This window comes from Aotus nancymaae, unplaced genomic scaffold, assembly GCF_030222135.1.
Source record: "Aotus nancymaae isolate 86718 unplaced genomic scaffold, 86718_ANA_hifiasm-v0.15.2.pri h1tg000089l, whole genome shotgun sequence".
NCBI lineage: Eukaryota > Metazoa > Chordata > Mammalia > Primates > Aotidae > Aotus > Aotus nancymaae.
In genome coordinates this window covers 16,269,169-16,292,193 of record NW_026988504.1, presented here as the reverse complement: position 1 = coordinate 16,292,193, position 23,025 = coordinate 16,269,169, and the positions used below count along the sequence as shown (strand labels likewise).

At 45.5% G+C, this 23,025-nt stretch overlaps 1 protein-coding gene and 1 long non-coding RNA gene across 5 annotated transcripts in view; one reads left to right on the top strand and one right to left on the bottom strand.

Annotated features, from left to right (window-relative positions):
- PRKCA (protein kinase C alpha) overlaps positions 1-23,025 on the bottom strand; it is a 495,684-nt gene that overhangs the window by 95,185 nt on the left and 377,474 nt on the right. For all 4 annotated transcript variants that reach the window (XM_012453857.3, XM_012453858.2, XM_012453859.3 and 1 more), the window contains 3 exons: positions 19,580-19,736; positions 18,455-18,589; positions 17,510-17,606 (listed from right to left, as the gene is read on the bottom strand). In XM_012453857.3, coding sequence (XP_012309280.1) covers positions 17,510-17,606; positions 18,455-18,589; positions 19,580-19,736 — 389 coding nt within the window. The remainder of the gene's footprint in view (positions 1-17,509; positions 17,607-18,454; positions 18,590-19,579; positions 19,737-23,025) is intronic.
- Positions 14,678-17,409, top strand: LOC105718209 (uncharacterized). The gene is made up of 2 exons (XR_001107709.3): positions 14,678-14,852; positions 16,467-17,409. It is a non-coding gene; the product is annotated as an uncharacterized LOC105718209 (long non-coding RNA).

The window sequence follows — 23,025 nt, the reverse complement described above, 5'->3', positions numbered from 1 at the left end:
GCCTGGCCAATATGATGAAATCCCAGCTTTACTTAAAAAAAAAGTATGTGTGTGCTTGTGTGTGTGTGTATGTAAATTAGCCAGGTGTAGTGGTGTGTGCCTCTAGTCCCAGCTACTCTGGAGGCTGAGGCAGGAGAAGTGCTTGAACCTGGGAGGCAGAGGTTGCAATGAGCCAAGATCATGTCACTGCACTCCAGCCTGGGCAACAGAGCGAGACCATCTCCAAAAAAAAGCACAAAGCGTTCACTCTAACTTGGCAATGGCTTCTTAGAAACCAGCAATGCACAGTGACACCTCCATTAAGGAAAACTCTGTAATTCCTAATTCCTGCGGATGGAAGGTAGAGAAAAGGCTGAGAGTAATGCCTGCAGCCAACACCAGCCTAGCCAGGCGCTGTTCTAGGCACCTTCCATTCTTACCCATTTCATCATCCCAACATCCCTAGGAGGTTGGTACTTTTAACTTTTCCATTTTAGAATTGGAGAAACTGAGGCAAGAGGGATGAGCTGAGTGACCCCAGGCTATACAGCTATGAAATGGTGCAGCTGGGATTTGAACCCTTGACCCCACATAGTGTGGCACTTCCTTACCACACCCTGCTGCCTTCTTGGAATGACGGGGTGAGAGCCATGTTGCCCAGCAGGTGGGAGAAGAGGGACAGTCCTCAAGGAGAAGGGGACAGCGGCAGCCCCTCATTAGAGCTAGGAGGAGCCAGGTAGGAACCCAGGGAGGTGAAAGCCTCACCTTAACCCTTTCCTCTTATTTTTCTCCCCTCTCATTAGTTCCCTTTCTGGCCACATCTCAGTTTTACAGCAACACCCAGCTTTCCTACGTGCTGGGAAACTAAGCCCTGTGATTCATATGTTTCTTTGAAATAACAAAGTGTTTAACATAACAAGGACATAAACACAGCGCTCAGGTACATCAGGCCACACAGGTGGAAGAGGTTTGGGTCCTCATTAGGGTCCCAGGACCCAAGTAGGAGTTCCTTCCATCAGGGTGGAAGTGTTCCTCTGAAGTAGCAGAGGGTGCAATGAGAGGGTTTACTTAGTTGTTGTGTTTTTTGAGATGGAGTCTTGCTCTGTCATCCAGCCTGGGGTGCAGTGGCACAATCGCGGCTCACTGCCACTTCTGCCTCCTGGGTTCGAGCAATTCTCCCACCTCAGCCTCCTGAGTAGCTGGGACTACAGGCGTGCGCCACCACGCCCAGCTAATTTTTGTATTTTTAGTAGAGATGGGGTTTCACCATATTGGCCAGGCTGGTCTCGAAATCCTGACCTCATGATTCACCCACCCTGGCCTCTCGGTGTTGAGATTACAGGTGTGAGCCACTGCGTCCAGCCTACTTGTTTTGTTTTTTTGAGAAGGAGCCTCACTTTGTTGCCAAGCTGGAGGGCAGTGGCATGATCTCGGCTGAATGCCACCTCCACCTCCTGGGTTCAAGCGATTCTCCTTTCTCAGCCTCCCGAGCAGCTGGGACCACAGGTACATGCCACCACACCCAGCTAATTTTTGTATTTTTAGTAGAGACGGGGTTTCACCATATTGGCCAGGCTGGTCTCGAAATCCTGACCTCATGATCCACTCGCCCCGGCCTCTCAGTGTTGAGATTACAGGTGTGAGCCACCGCGTCCAGCCTACTTGTTTTGTTTTTTTGAGAAGGAGCCTCACTCTGTCGCCAGGCTGGAGGGCAGTGGCATGATCTCGGCTCAATGCCACCTCTGCCTCCTGGGTTCAAGTGATTCTCCTTTCTCAGCCTCCTGAGCAGCTGGGACCACAGGTGCACGCCACCACACTCAGCTAATTTTTGTATTTTTAGTAGAGACTGGGTTTCGCCATATTGGCCAGGCTGGTCTCAAACTCCTGACCTTGTGATCCACCTGCTTTGGCCTCCCAAAGTGCTGGGATTACAGGCGTGAGCCACCACGCCCAGCTTATTTGGTTTTTAAACAGGAACTGTTTCCAACTCCTGGAGTGATCAAGAGGTGCCTCTCTCCCCTGAGAATGCTGGAGGGTTTTCCTCCAGTGGAAGGAGTTGCCCAGTAGCTCAGTGTATTCAGGTGTGGCCGACCTCTAGAGATGTTTATCCAAAGTCAGCACCCTGCACTGCATCATGGGACAGGATTTTCAACACAGACAAGGCAGGGTACAGTAACTGTTCCGTAACAACAGAAGCCTTGAAAGGCAGTTTTCACACACAGTATTCACCACACTCTGCAAGACTTATGAAACCTCAAGGAATTTTTTTTTTCTTTCTCATTCCCAGTTTCTCTCAGTCACAAATCTCCCGTGGTTCCTCTAACAGACACATCTGAAGGGTCAGATACAAGTTCTAGAGATGAGAAACTCTAAAAACATTATTAGATGCTTTCTGTAGGACGGTGTTTTTAAGAGAGTGTTATATGTTGATTCTAGCTTGGGGTTGGGGAGTGGGGTCTATCCCCTTGCAAATCCTTCACCCAAGCATTTGAGGGTTTAAATTTTCCAGTTTGTTCCAATATGAACATGAACGCACTGCAACAATCTTGGGCTGATTTTAATTACTAACACAGGCAATATGCTGAGAGCACAGCTGGTGCGTGGCCCTAACCAGCTTTCCAGAAGAGAGTGGCGCTAACAGAAATGACGATAATAGACCAGGCTTTTAAAATCATTTACATGCAAGTTGCAAAATTCCCCTCCATAGTCTGGGGCTAGAATGGCTGATTAGGTTGCAACGATTAAGTGAGTTGGGAAAAAAATTAAAAAACAAGCAAAAATGAAATAGAGGGAGAATTATTAAGCCAGGCATTAAGAACATCAGAACAATTAGAGGATTTCAGCCTACGATATATTACACTACATCGTCCATATGCACACACTCATGTAGTGTAAATACACCATACTGATTGCATGCTAATGCAGATGTATCCCTATAAAACTGAAAATGAGTCTTAACTCATATGTGATTGAAAGATATCTATTAACAGAAAGAAAGGAAGATGAGTTGTCCATTTAAAGATGCACTCTTTCTGTTTGTTTGAGGCTTTCAACACAGACTTGAACTTATCTTTAATCACTGTGAGGAGGTTTTGATATTTGCTTGGTAAAATTTTATTTATTTATTTTTGAGATGGAGTCTCCTTGCTCTTGTCGCCCAGGCTGGAGTGCAGTGGCGCTATCTCGGCTCACTGCAACTTCCGCCTCCCAGTTCAAGCGATTTTCCTACCTCAGCCTCCCAAGTAGCTGGGATTACAGGCACCTGCCATCATACCTGGCTGATTTTTGTATTTTTTTGTAGAGACAGGGTTTCACCATGTTGGCCAGGCTGGTCTCAAACTCCTGACCTCAGGTGATCCGCCCACCTTGGCCCCCAAAAGTGCTGGGATTACAGGTGTGAGCCACCATGCCTGGCCAGTAAAAATTTTAAACTAAGCTAATCTGAAGAGGAGGGGAGACTGGTCTATTCTCTGGGTGATTAAGACATGGCGTTTTTCTTCATGGGAGGGCCGTGGCCACTTGGAAGGGAGCACACAGACTAAGACACAAGTAGGTGTGAAATTCAAGCTACCAGACCACACAGTGCATCCTTAAGGGTGGAGAGCATGACTGCAGGCAGAGGCTCGGGAGCCGCAAAAACCGAGGGAAGTGTTTTTGTGGAAGGAAAATGGACGAGGAGAGAGTGGAGGAAGAACTACCTTTAAGAAGCGGACATGACAGTCCTGTAAAAGATAGGAGAAGGAGAAAAACTGCTAGGTTAGTAGGTGAAACAGTACACACAGGAAATGCTACGCACCGGAAATGCTACACACAGGACATGCTACGCACAGGAAATGCTACACACGATTAGCAGTGCAAGAAAACAAGATTGAGTACAACACAGCACAGGTTCCATTTTTGATGCAGGCAGGCACAGGGGCCAGATGGTGACCCCGAGACACAGCGCTGGGGTCGGGAGAGGAGGTGCGGCGAACCTTCCAGTGCGCTCTGCTCCGGAGGTGCCCCAGGTGCAGGTCTCATTTGGCCCCTGGAGGGGTAGGAAGGAACTCTTTCTTGTTGGAAGAGTGAAAGGCCTAGAATCACGCTTTATGTGGACAGGACCCTTCTCTCTTCCTGTGGCATTTAAGTGTCTGAACGTGGTCTCACTCCCATCAAAGAGCTCCACTACATTCATGGCTCTGTTTTGCTATTGGCCAGTTCACATGATGGGGTCATGGAGTATTTGGTTAATCCACCTGTTTGAGGTAACACATAGCTAGGTGCCCAATACTTTTATATACAGATTGACATTTATCAATAAATTATGATGAAACCAAACCCGCTTACCATGAAAACTATAATAACAAGATTTTATTTTTTCTTGATGATTCAGAAGGCTCTTCAGTATCTTGAAGTGCCCCAGATGACTGGTGAGAGAGAAGCTGGCAGGACAGGGAGTTAACCAAGCTCTGGCTGCCTGAATGCCACACAACCAGGGTCTGCTTTGCTTTTCACTTTCAACTTCTGCCTAAAAAGAAAAAAAAAACCCTATCTTGACTGGATAACTTTCCTTTCTCAAATACTAATGTGAGAAAAGTTGAAATCATCTCAAAGAGGCCAGGTGTGGTGGGTCACACCTGTAATCCCAGCACTGTTGGGAGACTGAGGCGGGTGTATCACCTGAGGCCAGGAGTTCGAGACCAGCCTGACCAACATGGCGAAACCTCATCTCTACTAAAAATACAAAATTAGCCAGGTGTGGTGACACACGCCTGTAGTCCCAGCTACTTGGCAGGCTGAGGCAGGAGAATTTGCTTGAACCCGGGAGACAGAGGTTGCAGTGAGCCATGATCGAGTTACTGCACACTAGCCAGGGCAACAAGAGTGAGACTCCCTCTCAAAAAAAAAAAAAAGAAAATCATCTCGAGAGAGATTTCTCTACATGGATTCATGGGGGTAATCCCCCAACTTCACACATAGCGGGAGGTAGCTTCTGGCAGAGAATTTGACGGGGATCAGATTTCTGAACACAAATCCCACAGCCTGAATGGGTCTTCACAGCCCAGAACCTGAACGGAGGAGATCAGAGGCAAATGGAGGCTTTGTCTACTAAAAAACCATGAGTTCTGCATCTCTTTTACGAGGTATGGGTTATCTTCTATTCCATTTTATCATTATGGGCCTTTAAAAATCAGTGATCACAAATCCATTTAAGATTGTTCCCAAACTAGGCCATTTCGTTCCCATCCCAAAAGCTCTATTTTAGGATGCCGATCTTAATCCACATCGAGATTAGCGGGAACTAACAGTAGCAACAGACACACTCTTGCTGCAATCTCGGTGTTGGACAGAACCTTAGAGGACATTTACTCTGGCATTTCCCCTGCATCTTTCTCGTAGGGTTGCCTGATCTTTGCTTGGGTATCTATAGGTTTAGGGTACTCTGAATTGAGTAGCTGGGATGCCCTGAGAAGTACATGGCATGACTTTAGGAGGTTCCTACGTCCAACTGTCATCTGCGATAAGTCACCTGCTTTCACAGGGAGACAAAAAACATTTAGCAGAGATGCCTTGATACAAATGCCATGTGGCTTCACAGCCTTCTGCAGCCAATGGGCAGTTATTCTTAGACTCAAACAGACCTAGAAGAACTTTAAGGCTGTTTCACACTTGGACATGACAGACCATCGCAAATCCCCTTCTGGAAAAGAAAAAAAATCAAAGGAAAGGCTGAAGTGACCCAGTTCAGATACGCATAGCACCTCCTGCTCTACACATCTGCAAGAGCTCCCAGGGAGTCCTTCCTGGACCACACACCTGGATGCTGGGCAGGGAGATGAGGAAGCAAAACCCCTCTGCTCAAGATGAAAGTGGTGAATGGCAGGAAGCCGCACGAGTGCCAAATGTTAACCACTTGGGTTTCAATTAAGTGCTGAGGACATGAGAGCCATTGAATTCCCTGAATTCCTGACCAGGGACATCTATGACCCCACTTGGTCGGCTTGATGAACTGGGAAGTGCCACCATCATGTGTACATCAAGGCAATGGTCCTAATGGGCAAGGAGATCTCATCCACGGAAACCAGCTAAAACCAAAATACACCACCATGAGCTCCTCAGCCATGTGTTCCTGGACCCCATTTGGGGAGCTGCCATTTTTAATTCTCTGAGGCCTCTGTGGCCCTATTTGCCTATAAAAGCCATATTACATCAGGCGAGCCATAATCTTTTCAGCAGCGAGGCTTAATCAGCATCTCAAGAGCTGGAGATTCTGCTACATGGGCAAAGAACTGAAATGTGGCCTGGGTCAGATTCCCGCTGATCTAGGTTAGCTACCGTCTAGGAGAGAGGGTGTAGGCTTCCCTTCACTACAAGGGTCAGGAGTCGTTTCCAGAACGTGGAGATGAGGTACAAGGTCTCATATCCCTTAGTACTACTCCACAATGTTCCCAAGAGCAAGGTTCTGTCTCTAGCCCCAGGGACAGTGCTAGACACAGAGGAGATGCAGCATCCACCAGCTAGAAACGTCTAGAATTACTGATTTCTGGAGTCATAAAATATATGGGAAAGAAACTGATCCATCTTCAAGAACAATCAGATTAGTCACACCCACGAGTTTGATGCAACTGCTAGACGAAGAAAGGGAGGTTCTCGTGGCTCTAAAGTGTCCTCTCCCCTGAAGCCCTCCAACCAGCCTCATAAAGATGCTGGCTCAGACATCCTCCTCTGGGCTGTCAAAAAAAGCACAGGTGAAGGGTGGAGTCCTCACGGGCCTGATGTTTAGACTTCAAAGCATTCAGAGGAGGGCCTGAGGTTCTTACTCTGGAATCAGGGAGATGACACATCTTACAGGTGTGTCTGGCAAGTGAGTAGTCATTAGACTGCACAGTCAGGGCAATTTTAAGAGGCTGGAGAATCATGTAAAGGGACGTGCAGGATTTGAAAAGCCTGGGACTGAGGGAAGTGGAGGAGAAGGGAGGGTCTTTCCAAGTAGCACAAGCAAGGGCTGAGATGCATGAATGAGCATGGTGGATGCGTGGAGGGGAGTCAGAAAAGGGAGTGTCACAGGGAAGGGGGTACGGGAAGGTACAGGATATGAGACAGAAGCATCAACCTACACAGGAGGTCTGGGTCCTGTACCAACTAGCTTTGAGCACATCCCTTTTGCTTTTGTTTTCCGATCAACAAACGTGATCTTAAACCTCTCTTCCAGTCTGAATACCCTATTATTCCATTAACCCCGAGGTCACAAACTTTTTCTGTAAAGGACCAGAGGGCACACATGTAGGCTTTGAGGCGCATACAGTCTCTTTTGCAGGGACTCAACTCTGCTGTGGTAGCAAAAGAGCAGCTGTAGACAAGACAGGAATGAATGAACGTGGTTGTGTTAATAAAACTCTTGGGCACCAGATTTTGAATTCCATCCAAATTTTCATGTCTCATAAATATGATCCTTCTTTTTTTCAACCATTTAAAAATACTAAAACCACTCTTAGCTCATTGGCTGTATATACAAGCAGGAGGCTGGGTATGGGTCATAGTTCACTGATCCCTACGCTACTGAATATGGATACTGGGGGTGAAGTCCGTCCTTGCTGTCTTCACCACCACAGGAGACTGAATTTGTTTACTCATCAGTCAATAGGTTTCATCTTCTTGACCAGCATTTCTGAAGCTTCAATGGGCACAGGAATCACCTGGGGACCTTGTTAAAAGAATATTCTGACTGGGTCAGAGGCTGGACTGGGCTCTGAGACTCTGCATTTTTTAATTATTATTAAACTTTAAGTTCTGAGATACATGTGCAGAACGTTCAGGTTTGTTACATAGGTGTTCACGTGCCATGGTGGTTTGCTGCCCCCATCAACCCATCATCTACATTAGGTATTTCTCCTAATGCTATCCCTCCCCTATCTCTCCACCCCGTTATCCCTCCCCTAGTTCCCCCTTCCCTGAAAGGCCCAGGTGTGTGATGGTCCCCTCCCTGTGTCCATGTGTTCTCATTGTTCAACTCCCACTTATGAGTGGGAACATGCGGTGTTTGGTTTTCTATTCCTGTGTTAGTTTACTGAGAATGATGGTTTCCAGCTTCATCCATGTCCCTGCAAAGGACATGAACTCATCCTTTTTTATGGCTGCATAGTGTTCCATGGTATATATGTGCCACATTTTCTTTATCCAGTCTATCATTGATGGGCATTTGGGTTAGTTCCAAGTCTGCTATTGTGAACACTGCTGCACTAAACATACGTGTGCGTGTATCTTTATACCCTCTGCATTTTTAATCAGCTCCCATACTTGGAGGTGCAAGATCCGGAGCTCAGACTGCTCACCACTTCCTCTTTCAGAATACTCAGCGAGTTCGGAACCCTTGCGACTTACCGCTCCAGGGACCTGCAATCTTAATTCTCTGTAGGACATGTTTTTTGGGGAAAACAACAAATAGCATTATGTTTCGTGTCACCCTTATTCTAGGTTTCTTAATTTTATTTTAGGGGGCTTTAATTTCCTCTTCGGTGCTTGAGATAGAGCCACAAAGACCTGTGCCAATGCTTAGCTGCCACGTTCATGCTTGTGCTAGTGGACATGTCTCTGTCTTCCCTCCTTCCAGTTCCTGTAAATGGATGGTGGCCCCCCCGGTACCTGCTGTTCCCCTGTGGGTACCAGGGCCTGGGTACGTTTGCACAGCTGCCTCTAACATTTCATATCAGGCTTGCCCGATATTAACTAACACTTCTTTAACCAGCAACACCCACCCACAAGGCCGTTGCTGCTAACTGCAAGACACAGGGCTTTCACGCTGTTTCAGGAATTCATTAGACAGACAACTAGAACGCACAGTCTTTTTTGGTTTCCCAACAAAATTATTTCCTTGAGATAAATTAAACTGAAAACATGCTGCCAGCACTCTAATATAAATGCATGTACCCTCCCTTACAGATGCATCAAATTCCGTGCCGTTGCTTTCAGAGGCTGTCTTGCTTCCTCTGGGTTTGCTCAGCTGAATGGCAGGTTGACCTCTGTTGACAGTGATCTAATGAGTGAAAATGATTTCTACTACTAACCTGTCTCCTCTATCAGTTTAAGACTTTGCTTCTAAGACAAAGCTGAAGTACAAACATTAAAATATCTCTTTCAACTGCTGTGCATTTTATGGATTTTTTTTTTCCTTAACATCACGCAGCTAAGAAAGTAATTAAGTAAGCTATTTAGGGACAAAAAAGCAGAGAGCATATTGGGGCACACAGATTTTTTGTTTTGTGTCTAAAAGGTCATCTGAAAGTACTCTGGTTTCCATAGTAACCGTGGCAGGGCTGATCAGATCAACAAATAGCTGCAATTTATCTGAGGGTCTCTAGTGAAATGTGTTTTGTGGGTTTTCCCCTGCTATCTGGAAAAGAACAATCTGAATTAGATAAAGTCTTCAAAGACAATGGAGGCTTTGGGAAAATCTAATTTTGATCAAAGTAAAGAGAAAACTGCTTGCTTGCTCTTTCTGCATATAACCTAGCAACCGAGTCTCATCTTTGTTGATTTAAGTACCTTAATTATAGCTCAATTGGATCATATTAATTTGTTAATTGGTAAGAAGGATAATCTCAAAACGTTTCCGTTGAATAAGTAAAAACAGATACACATTTGATTTTTCGGGCAGTCTGAATCCAGAGTGATGCTTCCTGTAGTATCTGGACTTCTAATCCTCACAAAACAGCTCATTCATGATCGCCAGTTTTCTTTTGGTTTAGAACTTCACATAGTTCTGAATGGTCACAAATACAAGAACGGTGAAGACACACACGTATTTCTCTGCATGAGACTGAAGGCATCCCAGAGACGGACTGGGAAGCCTGTCTGCTGAAAACGTCATCAAGATTGCAGAATTCGAGTTCAGCTTCAGGTTCTAAGAAGCTATAAATGTTGGAATAACCAATTCACTGGTCTGTTGTCAGAAATTAAGTCCTTGATAACAATTTCTAATGCTCAAAATGGGGTACTAAGAATGCCCTTTCTTACCTCTTGATAACACCTCATTTGCCCATATAAGTAAATTTTCATCAATATAAGTCAAAACCAAATTTGGGCAAATAATGTCTATCTCACATAATTAGCAAACATTTATTGGGCACTTACTCTATGCCAGGGACTAGTCTAAGCAACTTATATAACCGAACTGAGTGAATCCTCACAGCAGTCCTATGCAGCAGGCTCTTTTATCATCTCCACTTCATAAACAAGGAAACCCAAGGTCAGAGAGTTTAAGGAATGTATCCAAGGTCAACAGTCTACCACTTCTAGTGGGAGAGCTGGGATATGAAACTACGGCCAACTATTTTAAATTGAATATTCCTTCTAGAAAAATACCATGCTCAAACGCTGCGTAATCTGCCCCAGGTGATACAACTGGGGTGTAAAAGGGGCAGGATTTGAACCTAGAAGTCTGGGTTCAAGACTGAGGCTTCTAACCACTATGCAATACCACTTCTCAAATGAAAGTAATATACCATCCCCAGCACAGAAACTGCCTATAGCATCTAACCATCACACAGCGGGCGTCTGCCATGATTCCCGCAGCTTTCATCACTGCCTCATCTGCGCCTCACCTCCTGCTCCCCAGGAAGGGACAGGATAGAAACTGGTCCTCAAAACTGCACTTCACGAGCAGTTACCATTTTTCACACTGGGCTATACATTTCCTCCTTTATAAGAACCTTAAGAGTATTTCCTTTTAGAGAGCTCATCCAAGCTTCAAGGGACACTGCAATTTAAATAAATTAATCTTGTTTTCTTGGGTCCTGATACTCAAAAGTGTAATATGTGATATATTATCCATCAGCTTTCTAACAGGACACCATTTCTCATTCTATTGTGACAAGAGAAATATCCCATTGCAGACAAAGCCCTAGGTGTGCGGCCACTTAGCTGTCTTCGTTCTGCTACAGATGTCTTTGGCTTAATATGAGATGTTTAACTTGCTCTGGAATAGAGCAATGGCGGGCAGCAAAAGTTACGGTTACAGTAGGAAGAGGAAAAGGCTAAGGTGCTTTCAGCTACTTATTTTGCTCTATTTTAAAAATGATGAACGAAAGAATAAATGATGGAAACAATAAAGAGCCCGCACGACTGAGCAGAATCAAATGGCATAGGCTCAGTTAAGGAAAGCTGCTTGACTTTTTTATATTAGAGTCTCCATTAACTGTTAACAGCACGTGGAGCACAGAAGCAACCCCACAGGTAGAAATGAGTTCATTTAAAGTCCATTCCCAGCTAAAAGCCATCAAAATGCAAATTAAAAGTAGTCATTGTGATACTGGAGCAAAACGAGCAAATGTATGTTTCGTTTTGTGAAATGTGAAGTGTGGAGAAGGGAGACGTGGTCTTCACCACTTGTCCTGAAGTGCCCTCGGCCCCAGGGAGCCAGGTCCATGATGGAGTTATTTGACCTTCTGGCTTCATTTCTCTTCAGGTTGCAGGATTGGGGAAGAACATCTTGGACAAAGTAAACAGGCCTAGAGAAGAGGGGCCAGGCCTTAGGAGAAAGGCTCTACACAGGAGGAAGGGGGGTTGGGGAAAGGAAGGAATGGGACTCTGAGGATACGAAGTGGCTGGATCCAAGGCAGGCCTAGAAATTGGTCCCAGAACTCCCTTCCCCTCACCTTTCTCCTTCCCCTGCCTCTCAGCCCATTTTCTTGATTCTAGGGCAACTCCAAGGCTCCAAAGGTAGACGGAGCCCAAATAGGCTGAGGGAAAGAATCAATTGACGTATAAATATGAAACAAAAATGCTAAGCTTACTAAAAGCCATGGAAATGAAATGCAAATGACAGTAAGAACTTGTGGAACTGTTTTAAAAGAGGGAAAGATGTGGCTTCTTTCCCCTCACTGGAAACGTGAATGTAGCATGTAACTCCTTGGGTACAGCTCAAGATGTGAACAATTCAGATCTCAGATTTTGTAAAAGATAAAGGGCAGCATTATAGCAACAGAAGCACTGGAGTCCCTGTGAATGCGATCAGTAGTAAATCAGCTGTGACGTTTCTGTCGTTAACATAATCACTTCTCTAATGAATTATTCGCTTCAACAATCATTATTATACTTGTGTTGATTCTTGTTGTGGTTTACATCAAATCATCTTTCTTTCTTTTTTTTTTTTTAAGACAGAGTCTCGCTCTGTCACCCAGGCTGGAGTGCAGTGGTGCGATCTCAGCTCACTGCAACCTCCGCCTCCTGAGTTCAAGTGATTCTCCTGCCTCAGCCTCCTGAGTAGCTGGGATTACAGGTGCCCACCACCATGCCTGGCTAATTTTTAGTATTTTTAGTAGAGATGGGGTTTCACCACCTTGGCCAGGCTGGTCTTGAACTCCTGACCTCAGCCTCCCAAAGTGCTCCTCAGATCCACCCGCCTCAGCCTCCCAAAGTGCTGGGATTACAGGAGTGAGCCACTGCGCCCGGCTAAATCATCTTTCATATGTGCTCACTTTGGAGTTTGTAATCAGGATCCAACATCAAACCACTGAATTAAGAAGTATCAGTGCAAGCTGACTTCTCACTGTGGTATTACATTTACTTCACTGACAACTAATATCCTATCGAATCAGGACGTTAGTTCTCTTTATAACTAATGGAATAATAGAACTAGTTGTCCTGATCTATTACTTCCATTTACAGTTAAGGACGCCAATGCACAGAGAGGTCATGTAGTAAATTAGTGACAAAACTAAGATTTGATTCCAGAGCCTATGGGCTAAGCCAGAAGCTGGCAAACTCTGGCCCTTGGGCCAAATCTGGTCTGCCACCTGTTTTTGTAAGTAATGTATTACTGGAATACACCAACACTCATTTGTTTATGTATCTGTGGCTGCTTTTGAGCTGCAACAGCAGAGTTGAGTGTTACACCAGACACTGCACGGTCTACAAAGCCTAAAATATTTATTATCTGACCATTTTCAGAAAAAGTTTCTGAGCAGAGCTAACCCATCCTCTGCACCACCTCTATGGACCTTTTCCCAACTCTGGCTGTGAGCCTCATCACAGGGAGCCGAGACCAAGAAGTGAGAGGGAAGAACAGGAATCTTAGTTGTCCTCAGTAGTGCCTGGAGATTTAGGGGAATCACGGCCAGCACAGGGGATATGATAAGCTCCCTGCTTTGTTCCGAAAGATTTTTGCAGCAGGAACCACAGGTACAGAACGTAAGCTTCACAGAAAGCAGGAATCGTCTGCTTAGCCTGCTGCTGGCACCTTACCTTTTTAACAAATGGAAAAATGCATCATTTATGTTTGTGAATCAGGGACCAAGTGTACTTTACTTGATGACAAACGTGGAACAGATTAAAGGCCCACAGACACACTGGCCATGAATATCGCAATCAAGGTTCTGGTGTGTTTTGTCTTGTAGGAGGATGAATTGCTCCGGCAAGCAGGATCTGTACGAGCGAGGAAGGTTGTCTCCAGCCACCCTGGAATTTTCCTTGGCTCCTAAGAGCTCCACTCCGGGATCATTCTGTTTGCCAAGATTCGAGAACCAACCATTTAAATTGGAAAAACTTTCCACCTAATGATCGAATGAATACTAATGCAGTGGCAGAGTTGTGAATGCTCACTTGATTTCCCTTTCATCCAACTGAATGACTTGATTTCTGGAGAAGGATTTGAAAACTGCATGGAGGGAACCCTTTTTAGAAAACAGCTGGACACGGAGGATAAGGACAGACTGGACACTGTGTGATGCCACTGAGCGATGCCCGTTCCCAACAGGACGAACCCTCATGTGTGTTTCAACCAATAGGGATTCATCATTGAACTTAACAAACAAATCTTACTCAGCTGAATCGAACTATTACTGGAGGGTGGCAAAGTATCTATGAAAGAGTGGGTAGAGAAGAAAAGACACATGTGTTGAAAAGCAAGTTAGCATGGCAGTTATTTGGCAAGAAAGGGCTCAGAGAGGGGAGCCTGGAGACACTGGGAGGCGCTCATGCTAGAGGCTGAGAGGCAGGACATGGGATGTGGGTTCAAAGAGGTTCCTCACACTGCACCTGATGCCAACTGGCACCCTGTTTGCAAAGCCTGGCTGCCACCCAGAACTGCTCAAATGTGGATGCCAGTCTTTCTGCCCTGGTGCCTCCCTTCCCGGTAACTTGGCACTGGGAAAGTCTTGCAACTCTCACATTTATAGACCTCAACAAAACACCATTATGTGATTGAACCCCTGCCTAAAATCGGCTCTGAATATGCATTTACAATGAAGCATGGCAGTTGTCGTAAAATTCTCGGCATCTTTTTGACACCATCCTCTAGTGGCTTTTCGCCCAGTCTCTCGCAGTTGTGTTTTTTTAACTGCTCTAAGCAAATGAGCTACTGTAATTCGAGTAAAATCTAGGAAATATAAGCTGAAATGTATTTAAAGAAAAAGCTAGAATGCAGTTCATGCAGATACTCCAAGCATAGACCTCAGTAGGCTGAAGAGCGAAGCCTCCGCCCCGTGCAACTCTGCTGATGCCACCTCTCCCCTTGACGCTGCACGGCCTTGGGCTGGCGCTCCTGCAAAGCCCACAGCCCTCCCAGGAGGATGAACAGTCACCGGCAACACCCCCGCAGCCTCTGACCAGCCTCCCAAGAGAAATGCTTCCCTTTGCTCATGCCCTCGGGCCTGTATTTTGCTTGTTTGTTTAGAACTCTGACCTTTAGAAAAAGCTGAACTCACTGCCCAGAAAAACAGGAAGTTTACTCACCAGGAAGCCATGACAATGAAGCAGAAAGAGGGGGTCAATATTTCTCTACACTGCGAGGAACCCCGTGCTGACGCCCACGCCGTTCTCTGTCGAATGCATTCTTTCTGCGCCAGCGGCCCCTGACCCAGTGACTGCTCGCGATCGACACCATGGTATGACATTCGGTAAGGAAGGTTCCTTCTAGTTCCTCAGGTTCCTCCCCTCCCTGAGACAGCTGAGTAATGCTGGCACTCAGTCCTGAAACTCTCTCTAGAAGGATCCACTGTCACAAAAGTGGTGTGACATCAGAGATGGGGCTGAAGAAGGTGGCCCTGCGCAGTACCCCAGGTCTGCATCCTCAGCCGCAGGGTAGGGGCGGAAACAGATAATGAAGCAGGGGAAGAAATACAGACTGACAAAGAGCTACACCTGGCATAGCCATTGGATGCTGCCCAAAACCCTGACTTTCATCTTAGTGCTTGAATTCCCCTAAATCTTATAAAGTCTCTTTGAAAAGAATCTCATTCTTTTCTCTATCGATAGATAGACAAATAGTAGATACATAGATATGCACATACATATTTATATTTATACATACTGTAATGTAGATAACTACAAATAACTTTTTAAAATTACGTTTTCTCGCCTGTATTTTTGAAGAGCAGAGATTACAAGCTGGTTCTTACTGGTTGAATTCTACTGGTCTCTAAAGCAATAGATGTATATTTGACCTACAGAGTTCTAAGTTTTTTGTTTTGTTTTCTTGAGACAGGGTCTCACTCTGTTGCCCAGGCTGGAGTGCAGTGGTATGACCTTGGCTCACTGCCACCTCTGCCTCCTGGGATCAAGCGATTCTTGTCCCTCAGTCACTGAGTAGCTGGGATTATAGGTGCATGCCACCACACCATGCTATTTTTTGTATTTTTTGTAGAGACTGGGTCTCGTCATGTTGCCTAGGCTGGTTTCAAACTCGTCAACTTAAGCAATCTGCCTGCCTCAGCCTCCCAAAGTGCTGGGACTACGGGTGTGAGCTACCACACCTAGACAGTTCTAATTTTTTTTTTTTTTTTTTTTTTTTTGAGACAGAGTCTTGCTCTGTGGTCCAGGCTGAAGTGCAATGGCACGAACTCGGCTCACTGCAACTTCCACATCTCAGGGTTAAGCGACTCTTGTGCCTCAGCTTCTGGAGTAGTTGGGACTACAAGCGCATGCCACCAAACCTGGCTAATTTTTGTATTTTTAGGAGAGATAAGGTTTCGCCATGCTGGCCAGTCTTGAACTTCTGACCTCAAGTGATCTGCCTGCCTCAGCCTCCCAAAGTGCTGGGATTACAGGCGTGAGTCACTGCACCCAGCCTGGTTCTAAGTTTTAACATTAGAACTCTGCCAACATTAAGAGGAATCAGAAAAAACCTGGAATTCTGGCTTCTCTTGAAGAAGGAAGATCTGGCAACACAGGGCCTGGATGCGCATGTGGGAAACATCGTCTGGGGTGGGGTAGCAGCAGCCGCCACCTTCAGACAGGGCTCAAGCTCACCAGCTCACCCCAGTCTCCACCACTCCCTATTGCCTCAACCCTGAGGCCTGCTGTTCATTACCATTTATTGAGATTATCTGTGACTCATTTCACTCACTTGTGCTCCCAAGGACATCTAACCAAACAGCCCCTGCCATTTAGTATTTGCCACCAACATCAACTTTAACCAAACATCCGTTTAACAAAGTAATTTGAACAACTGCATGTTTTGCCTCCTTTGAGATTCATTTTCTCTGGATAAGACCTATATGTTTCTTTTGCAGGAGGCATGAAGAAGGTTTATTTCCTCCCCACCCCCACCACTCTTCCCTACCCCTAGATCTACATGTTTCTTGGAGAACAACAGGAGGAGGGAAACAAGAGCGTCAGCATCCCATCAGTGTCAACATGTCAGTAACAGTTCAGCATCGATACACGTGTGTGTGTGTGTGCATGTGTACTGCTCTAGAGTGGGGGAAATTCCAGGAATTCTAACTAGGCTGAAGAAGAGAAAGATTCAAAAAGGAATCAACCAGTTACACAGACTGAAAAGGCGACTATAGGAATCCCTCAAACAGCCAAAATGAATGATTAGAGAAAGAGAAAAATATCAGAAGTTGTGACTTTAAAACATAAGGCAGGTGCTTAGAGAAAAAAACTGTTTACCAAACGCTGAGATGACTGGTAAACAAAGGGGAGAAGTGAGAGAGAGGAGAAGAAAGAGAGAAGTAAGGAGCAGAGGAGGAGATGAAAAGACCAGTGAACCCGGGACAGAGGTAAACACCAATACCCAGAGGAAGAGGAAGAGGAGGCGGCCTCTGCTAAACATCGGCGCTAAGTAAAAAGGGATCGAAGACAAAGGCGTATCTGTTTAAGCTGGTCTTTCAGAACAAAATTAGGAACCTTGTACTTTCTGTAGAAAAAAAAAAATCTCAGATGACAGTCTGATTACACACAAATGAGCTCCCGAGGAGAGGCCAGAATGACTTCCTCCTTTTCAGAAGAGTACAAGTCCTCCTTTGTGAGAACAATCCTGACCTCTGAACCCTGCTTCTCTCCCCAGTGATGTGCCTTGATTTCTTATGTAGAAATCAACCACGCTTTCATTTCTGGGACAGTTCCAGTTTCCATTTTCTAAGTGATAAGAGACATAAAATGTCAACGGCTTACAAAGGAAAGGGAACACACAACATTTATGTTTCTCAATAAAGAAAAAGATCATGAACATTTAGATTACTTGTTGCCTTTCAAAAATGTGACCACAACATCTTTCCTGAAGTTAGACTTTAGAAAGGAACGGTGTTTCCAGGCGTTTTGTTATCCTCACCTCGAATTTCTGCCTGAGCTCCACATTTCCTTCTTCGTCCCCTTCCGGAATGGGTACATTGTAGTACTCACCTTCTTCTTGGTTAAGCAACTTGTACCTTTCAGAGACAGGAGAAAAAGAGTTACCACTGTAAGCTTAGCAAGTCTTCTGTAGCCTCTAGTCAAGCTGTTTTGTGAAATGCATGCTATGGAGAGACTACAGCCAGATAAGTAGACATTTTTTCCTTTTTTCTGAGACAGAGTTTGACTCTGTCACCCAGGCTAGAGTGCAGTGGTGTGATCTGGGCTCACTGCAACCTCTGCCTCCCGGATTTAAGAGATTCTCCTGCCTCAGCCTCCCAAGTAGCTGGGATTACAGGTGCGTACCACCACACCTGGCTAATTTTTGTATTTTTAGTAGAGACAGGGTTTCGTCATGTTGGCCAGGATGGTCTCAAACTGGCTGGTCTCAAACTCCTGACCTCGTGATCCGCCCGCCTTGGCCTCCCAAAGTGCTCAGTTTATAGATGTAAGCCACCATGCCCAGCCTGGCCATAAGTAGGCATTTAACTGACTTTTTCTTTATTCTTTTTTTTTTTTTTTTGAGACAGGGCAGCTCTGTTGCCCAGGCTGGAGTGCAATGGTGCAATCACAGCTCACTGCAGCCTCAGCCTCCTAGGCTCAAGTGATCCTCACACCTCAGCCTCCTGAGTGGCTGAGACTATAGGTACACACCACCACACTTGGCCAATTTTTGTATTTTTTGTAGAGATGGGGTTTTTCCATGTTGCCCAGGCTGGTCTCAAACTTTTGGACTCAGCAATCCACCTGCCTCAGCCTCCTGAAGTGCTGGGGTTATAGGCATAAGGCACCATGTCCTGTCTCATCTGACATTTTAGAGACTTAAGCCTAACTGTCTAAATGGTCTGATGCTTTGAGACATATTCAACCTAAATGGCTTCCATACCAGCCACTGGCCGGCATCTTCATTAGCTCCGAAACTCCAAAGGAAAGGGATCCCATGAAGTCATTCCTTGTTGTTCGATCCCAGTCCCAGATTTCCACAGACAGTCGCCGGTCTTTGTCTGAAGGTTTCAATTTGCTGCAAGACACACACACATGCAAACACCAGGTTATCTTGCTTGTGGTTTTATTGGGAGATAACACATGTACATGACTTGAGACTGAGATAGAGAAACAGTATATTTAATTCTCTTACTGGTCCAGTAAAATACCAAACCCTCATGCTGGCAACCAAAGCTCTACAGGAGGAGTTAATAAACTATGACCCATGGGCCAAATCTGGCCCACAGTCTATTTTTATAAATAAAGTTTTATTAGAACGCAGCCATGGCTATTTGTTTACAAATTGTCTATGGCTGCTTTGGCACTAGAAAGTTAGAGTTACAGAGGTGCAACAGAGACTGTATGACTCACGAAGCCTAAAATATATACTATCTGGTCCTTCCTTTCCAGTTGGCCACAGAAAAACTGCTTCCTGTTACTAGTCTACAAAGGGGACCTCTTGCTTTTGCTCAGCCGCACTCGGTCCCCCTGACTTATTTATTTCCTTCTTTCCCTTCTACCATCTCTACCTCTGAAATCCTGGCAGCCCTCCCAGGCCAACTTTATATGTCACATTTCCCAGGAACTCTTCTCTCTTCGAAGGCAAGCATGATCTTCCCATTTCAGTGGCAATAACACTTTCTATGTCACTCACTCATTCTGCGGTCTAAAAATTATTTAAATTCTTGCCTTATGCCCTCCACTAGCTCTCAAAAGAACCAAAGTCCATTAAGAGGTGGACATACCTGATACACTTTTAAATCATCTTTAATACCTTAAACAGAAGTGTTTATCCAGACTAGATAATAATTATTTGAGGCCTGAGTTATGCAACTCTTGGTATCATAATTACATCTATCCAACAGGTGCTAATAGCTACCTCCCTAATGGCAGCCTGAGGAGATCTTAGGACTGAAGACATGTTTAAAGACGTTTAGAACCAGCCTACTTCATTATCTCAAATAAGGCGGTGGGCAACTGCATGGTGTATAGGAACGAACTTTGATCAAGGAGAGAGATCACTTACAATGTAAAGGACTCATTCCACTGGGGATTTAGTGTGGAGCGGATGGTTTTGGTTTTTTGTTTGCTTTCGTTCTTGGGGTCAGGAATAAGTTTCAGCTTCACATAAGGATCTGAAAGCCCGTTTGGATCCATAGGGATTAGATTTTTTGCATCTCGTACTGTGAAGAGAGAAGGAAGAAAAAATTACAAAAAGAGAACGAACCTATATTGCCCAGTGTCTTTTGTCAATACTAAGCAGAATAAGAGAGACGTCAGGATGGCGTTTAGGGAGAGAAAAGCTGGAAACAAAAGCATCTAACGCTCGGCTTGAGAAAAGCTACCTGCTACCATCACCGGCAGAGAGAACGGGCATCGTGTGGGCCCTTGTGGGCGGGTCTGGAGACTCAGCACCAGCCTCGACTGGCAGTATCAGCAACACTCAGATGATCTATTAGAAATGCAGAAACCCAGGTCCCACCCCAAACCTGACGAAGCAGAATCACAATTTAACAAGATTCCCAGGTGACCTGTGCAGCTCCCCAGGAGTAATGGTGCACCCTCCCCGCACGGAAGCAGCCAGCCCGACCTAGTCCCTGGTGCTCACATGCAGCTGAGCTCTGGGAAGGTGTTACCCCATTTTGTGGATAAAGGCCAATGGTTTACAACCCTGGCTGTACATTGAAATCACAGGGGGGTTGGGGAATGGGGGCATTAAAAATTCTAAACCCCACAATTAAACTAGAATCTCCAAGGAATGTGGCTCAAATATTGGTTTTTGTTTATTTGTTTGTTTTTGAGACAGAGTTTTGCTCTGTCGCCCAGGCTGGGGCACAGTGGTATGATCTTGGCTCATTGCAACCTCCGCCTCTCGGGTTCAAGTGATTCTCCTGCCTCAGCCTTCTGAGTAGCTGGGATTACAGGCCACCACACCCAGCTAATTTTTGTATTTTTAGTAGAGACAGGGTTTTACCATGTGGGTCAGGGTGGTCTTGAACTCCTGACCTTGAGCTCCGCTCGCCTTGGCCTCCCAAAGTGCTGGGATTACAGTCGTGAGCCACCCCGCCTGGCCAAGTATTTGTTTTTAAAAGCTCCTTGGGTGATTCTATTGGGCAGCAGGGGCAAGCGTCATTGCTATACACAGCTGTAATTCAGAATTGCTACCAGGTGCTGGTCCACGGACCCGTAGCATCTACATCACGTGGGAGCTCATCAGACACGCAGAACCGTGGGCCCTACCCTCAGACTTAATAACTCTGAATCCTCACTTTAACAAGACCTCCAGTTGCTTCCAATGCAATCCTAGCTTGAAAAACCTGATATGGGAATCAAAAATAATTAGAAGGAAAGGCCATTTCACCCAGAGGAAGGCAGGTCTGAGATTTAATGGCTGGCAGAGGCTCACAACAGTGAGAAGCTATCTAAAGCCACTGCACATCAACGTAAAAGGTGATTATCCACTGCTATGATGAAGAGACAAAGGCCTGAGCCTCCTACCCCAAATGCCTTCCTCATTATCTTCCAATGGCATCTTCCCCAGAAAGGCTGAATTATCAGATCCCTAACTGGTCAGACACCATCAGCATGCGTATAACTGGGACCAGGCTCCCCAGTCCAGTGGTTCCCACAGTGTGGACCAGCAGAACTGGCATCACCTTCTGAATCAGAACTCTGGAGTGAAGTCCAGTGATCTATATTTACCAAGCCTCCAGGTGATTCTGATGTCTATAAAAGTTGCAGAACCACGGATCTAGGCAATTAGCATAGTTTATCAGCATAGTTTGATTATTAAATTAAGAATTCGAGAAGAAATTTAGAAGCAGGCACTGGAGTTGGCAGTGGGCAGGGCTAGATGGGAAGGGGGTGGGGTGGGGGAGAACCCTAAAGATGTTGGGTCTTTGGACAAACATGAGGGAGGTACAGCCCTAGGATCAGAAGTCAGAAACAGGCACTGCCTTTACTAGTCTGTGGACCTACTGTGTGCTGTCTCCTGCCAGCCAACAGCCTTATGTCTTCCTTACCTGGCAACCTTACAGAGGTGGGTAACAGATGGGACTAAATTCAAATAGTCAGAGAAGGGGAGGGGACTGGCTCAGGTCTGCTAGCCACAGAGAAGCTGAACATATGTCTGTCACACCCCACTGGTGCCTTCCAAGTATTTCTTCTCCTGAGAAAGTATCTGACCTCATTCATCTCGGGGAGCAGACAGTACACAAATGAAACAAACAGGCATGATCCCTGTGGCTCAGCAGGTGTCTCACCAGGTAACCCTGAGCACTGGGAAGCTGAGTCTCTGAGCCTCTGTTTCTTCATCTAGAACAATGAAGAGGGGCATAATTCCAGTGGTACAGAACTGTTGGGAGAATCAAATAAAATAATGTTTATAAAAGACCTTACGCTGTTGGGGGCTTAGAAAATGAAAAAAAAAATCCATGATGTGAGTGCTCACTACAGCCCAGGAACAATGTTTCAGGCTTGTTTCCACTCTTACCATTCTGAAATCCGGAGGGTTGGAGGTCCCCAGGGGACCTGGGCACTCCAGAATTCACCAAGCTCCTGTGAAAGGTTTTAATCCAATGCAGAAGGTCTTGCCCCCTAAAACATCAACCCTGAGTATCACAAAAGATGAAAAATGTGAGCATAAAAATGGAGCTCTCCCATGAGGAGTGGAACGAGGCCAAGGGTCTCTCTCTGATTAAACACCAGAATGAGAATCATATGCTTTTTAAAAGGCAGAAAATGCCCTGGAATGTCTAATACTGGAGGCTGCAGAAGGTCACATCCAGGATAAGCCAATGAAGACCCTTATCAAGGCCACCAAGAGCTCCTGGGTTGCAGAATTATTGCGGGTGCCTGCTTTTAAATCTTCAATTTATATTCCTGACAACACACTTACATACACACACATAATCATGGAAGTATGATCTCTTCTGAATGGTGATGAGTTAAAATCTTGATGGGATTTAAAGCTGTGAGCTTCCTACTGAGATACTATCATTTAAGTAGAAAATAAAAAGAGTTATCAATTCCAAATGTCACTGAAGCGGACAGTGGGTCCAAATTTCAATTTCTTATCGCAGCAGAGAACAGCCTGTGTGATGTGTGACTCATGGCATGCCAGGACACCTTAATCAGGATTATGAGCAACTAACTCATCTGCTCAGAGTGTGGGATCTGGGGCAAGGCTGCCTGCATTGGAATTCTGGCTCTGCCACTCTGTGGTTGTGGACAAGCGATTTTATCTCCTAGGTTTCCTCATCTCGAAACTTGTATCTCCTTTGTTAGGCTCATACATATTAAGTGCTTAGAACAGTGATTGGCACATGGTGAGAGCATGATAGCGATGATCCTAATTGTTCTTAATACAAGTCACTGGTGGAGAACAAAATCGACAAGGCTTAGATGCACAGAAACTGCATCGACAGCATCTACAAATGCCGGGGAAAACAGTACAATGTGCCAACCTGCGAA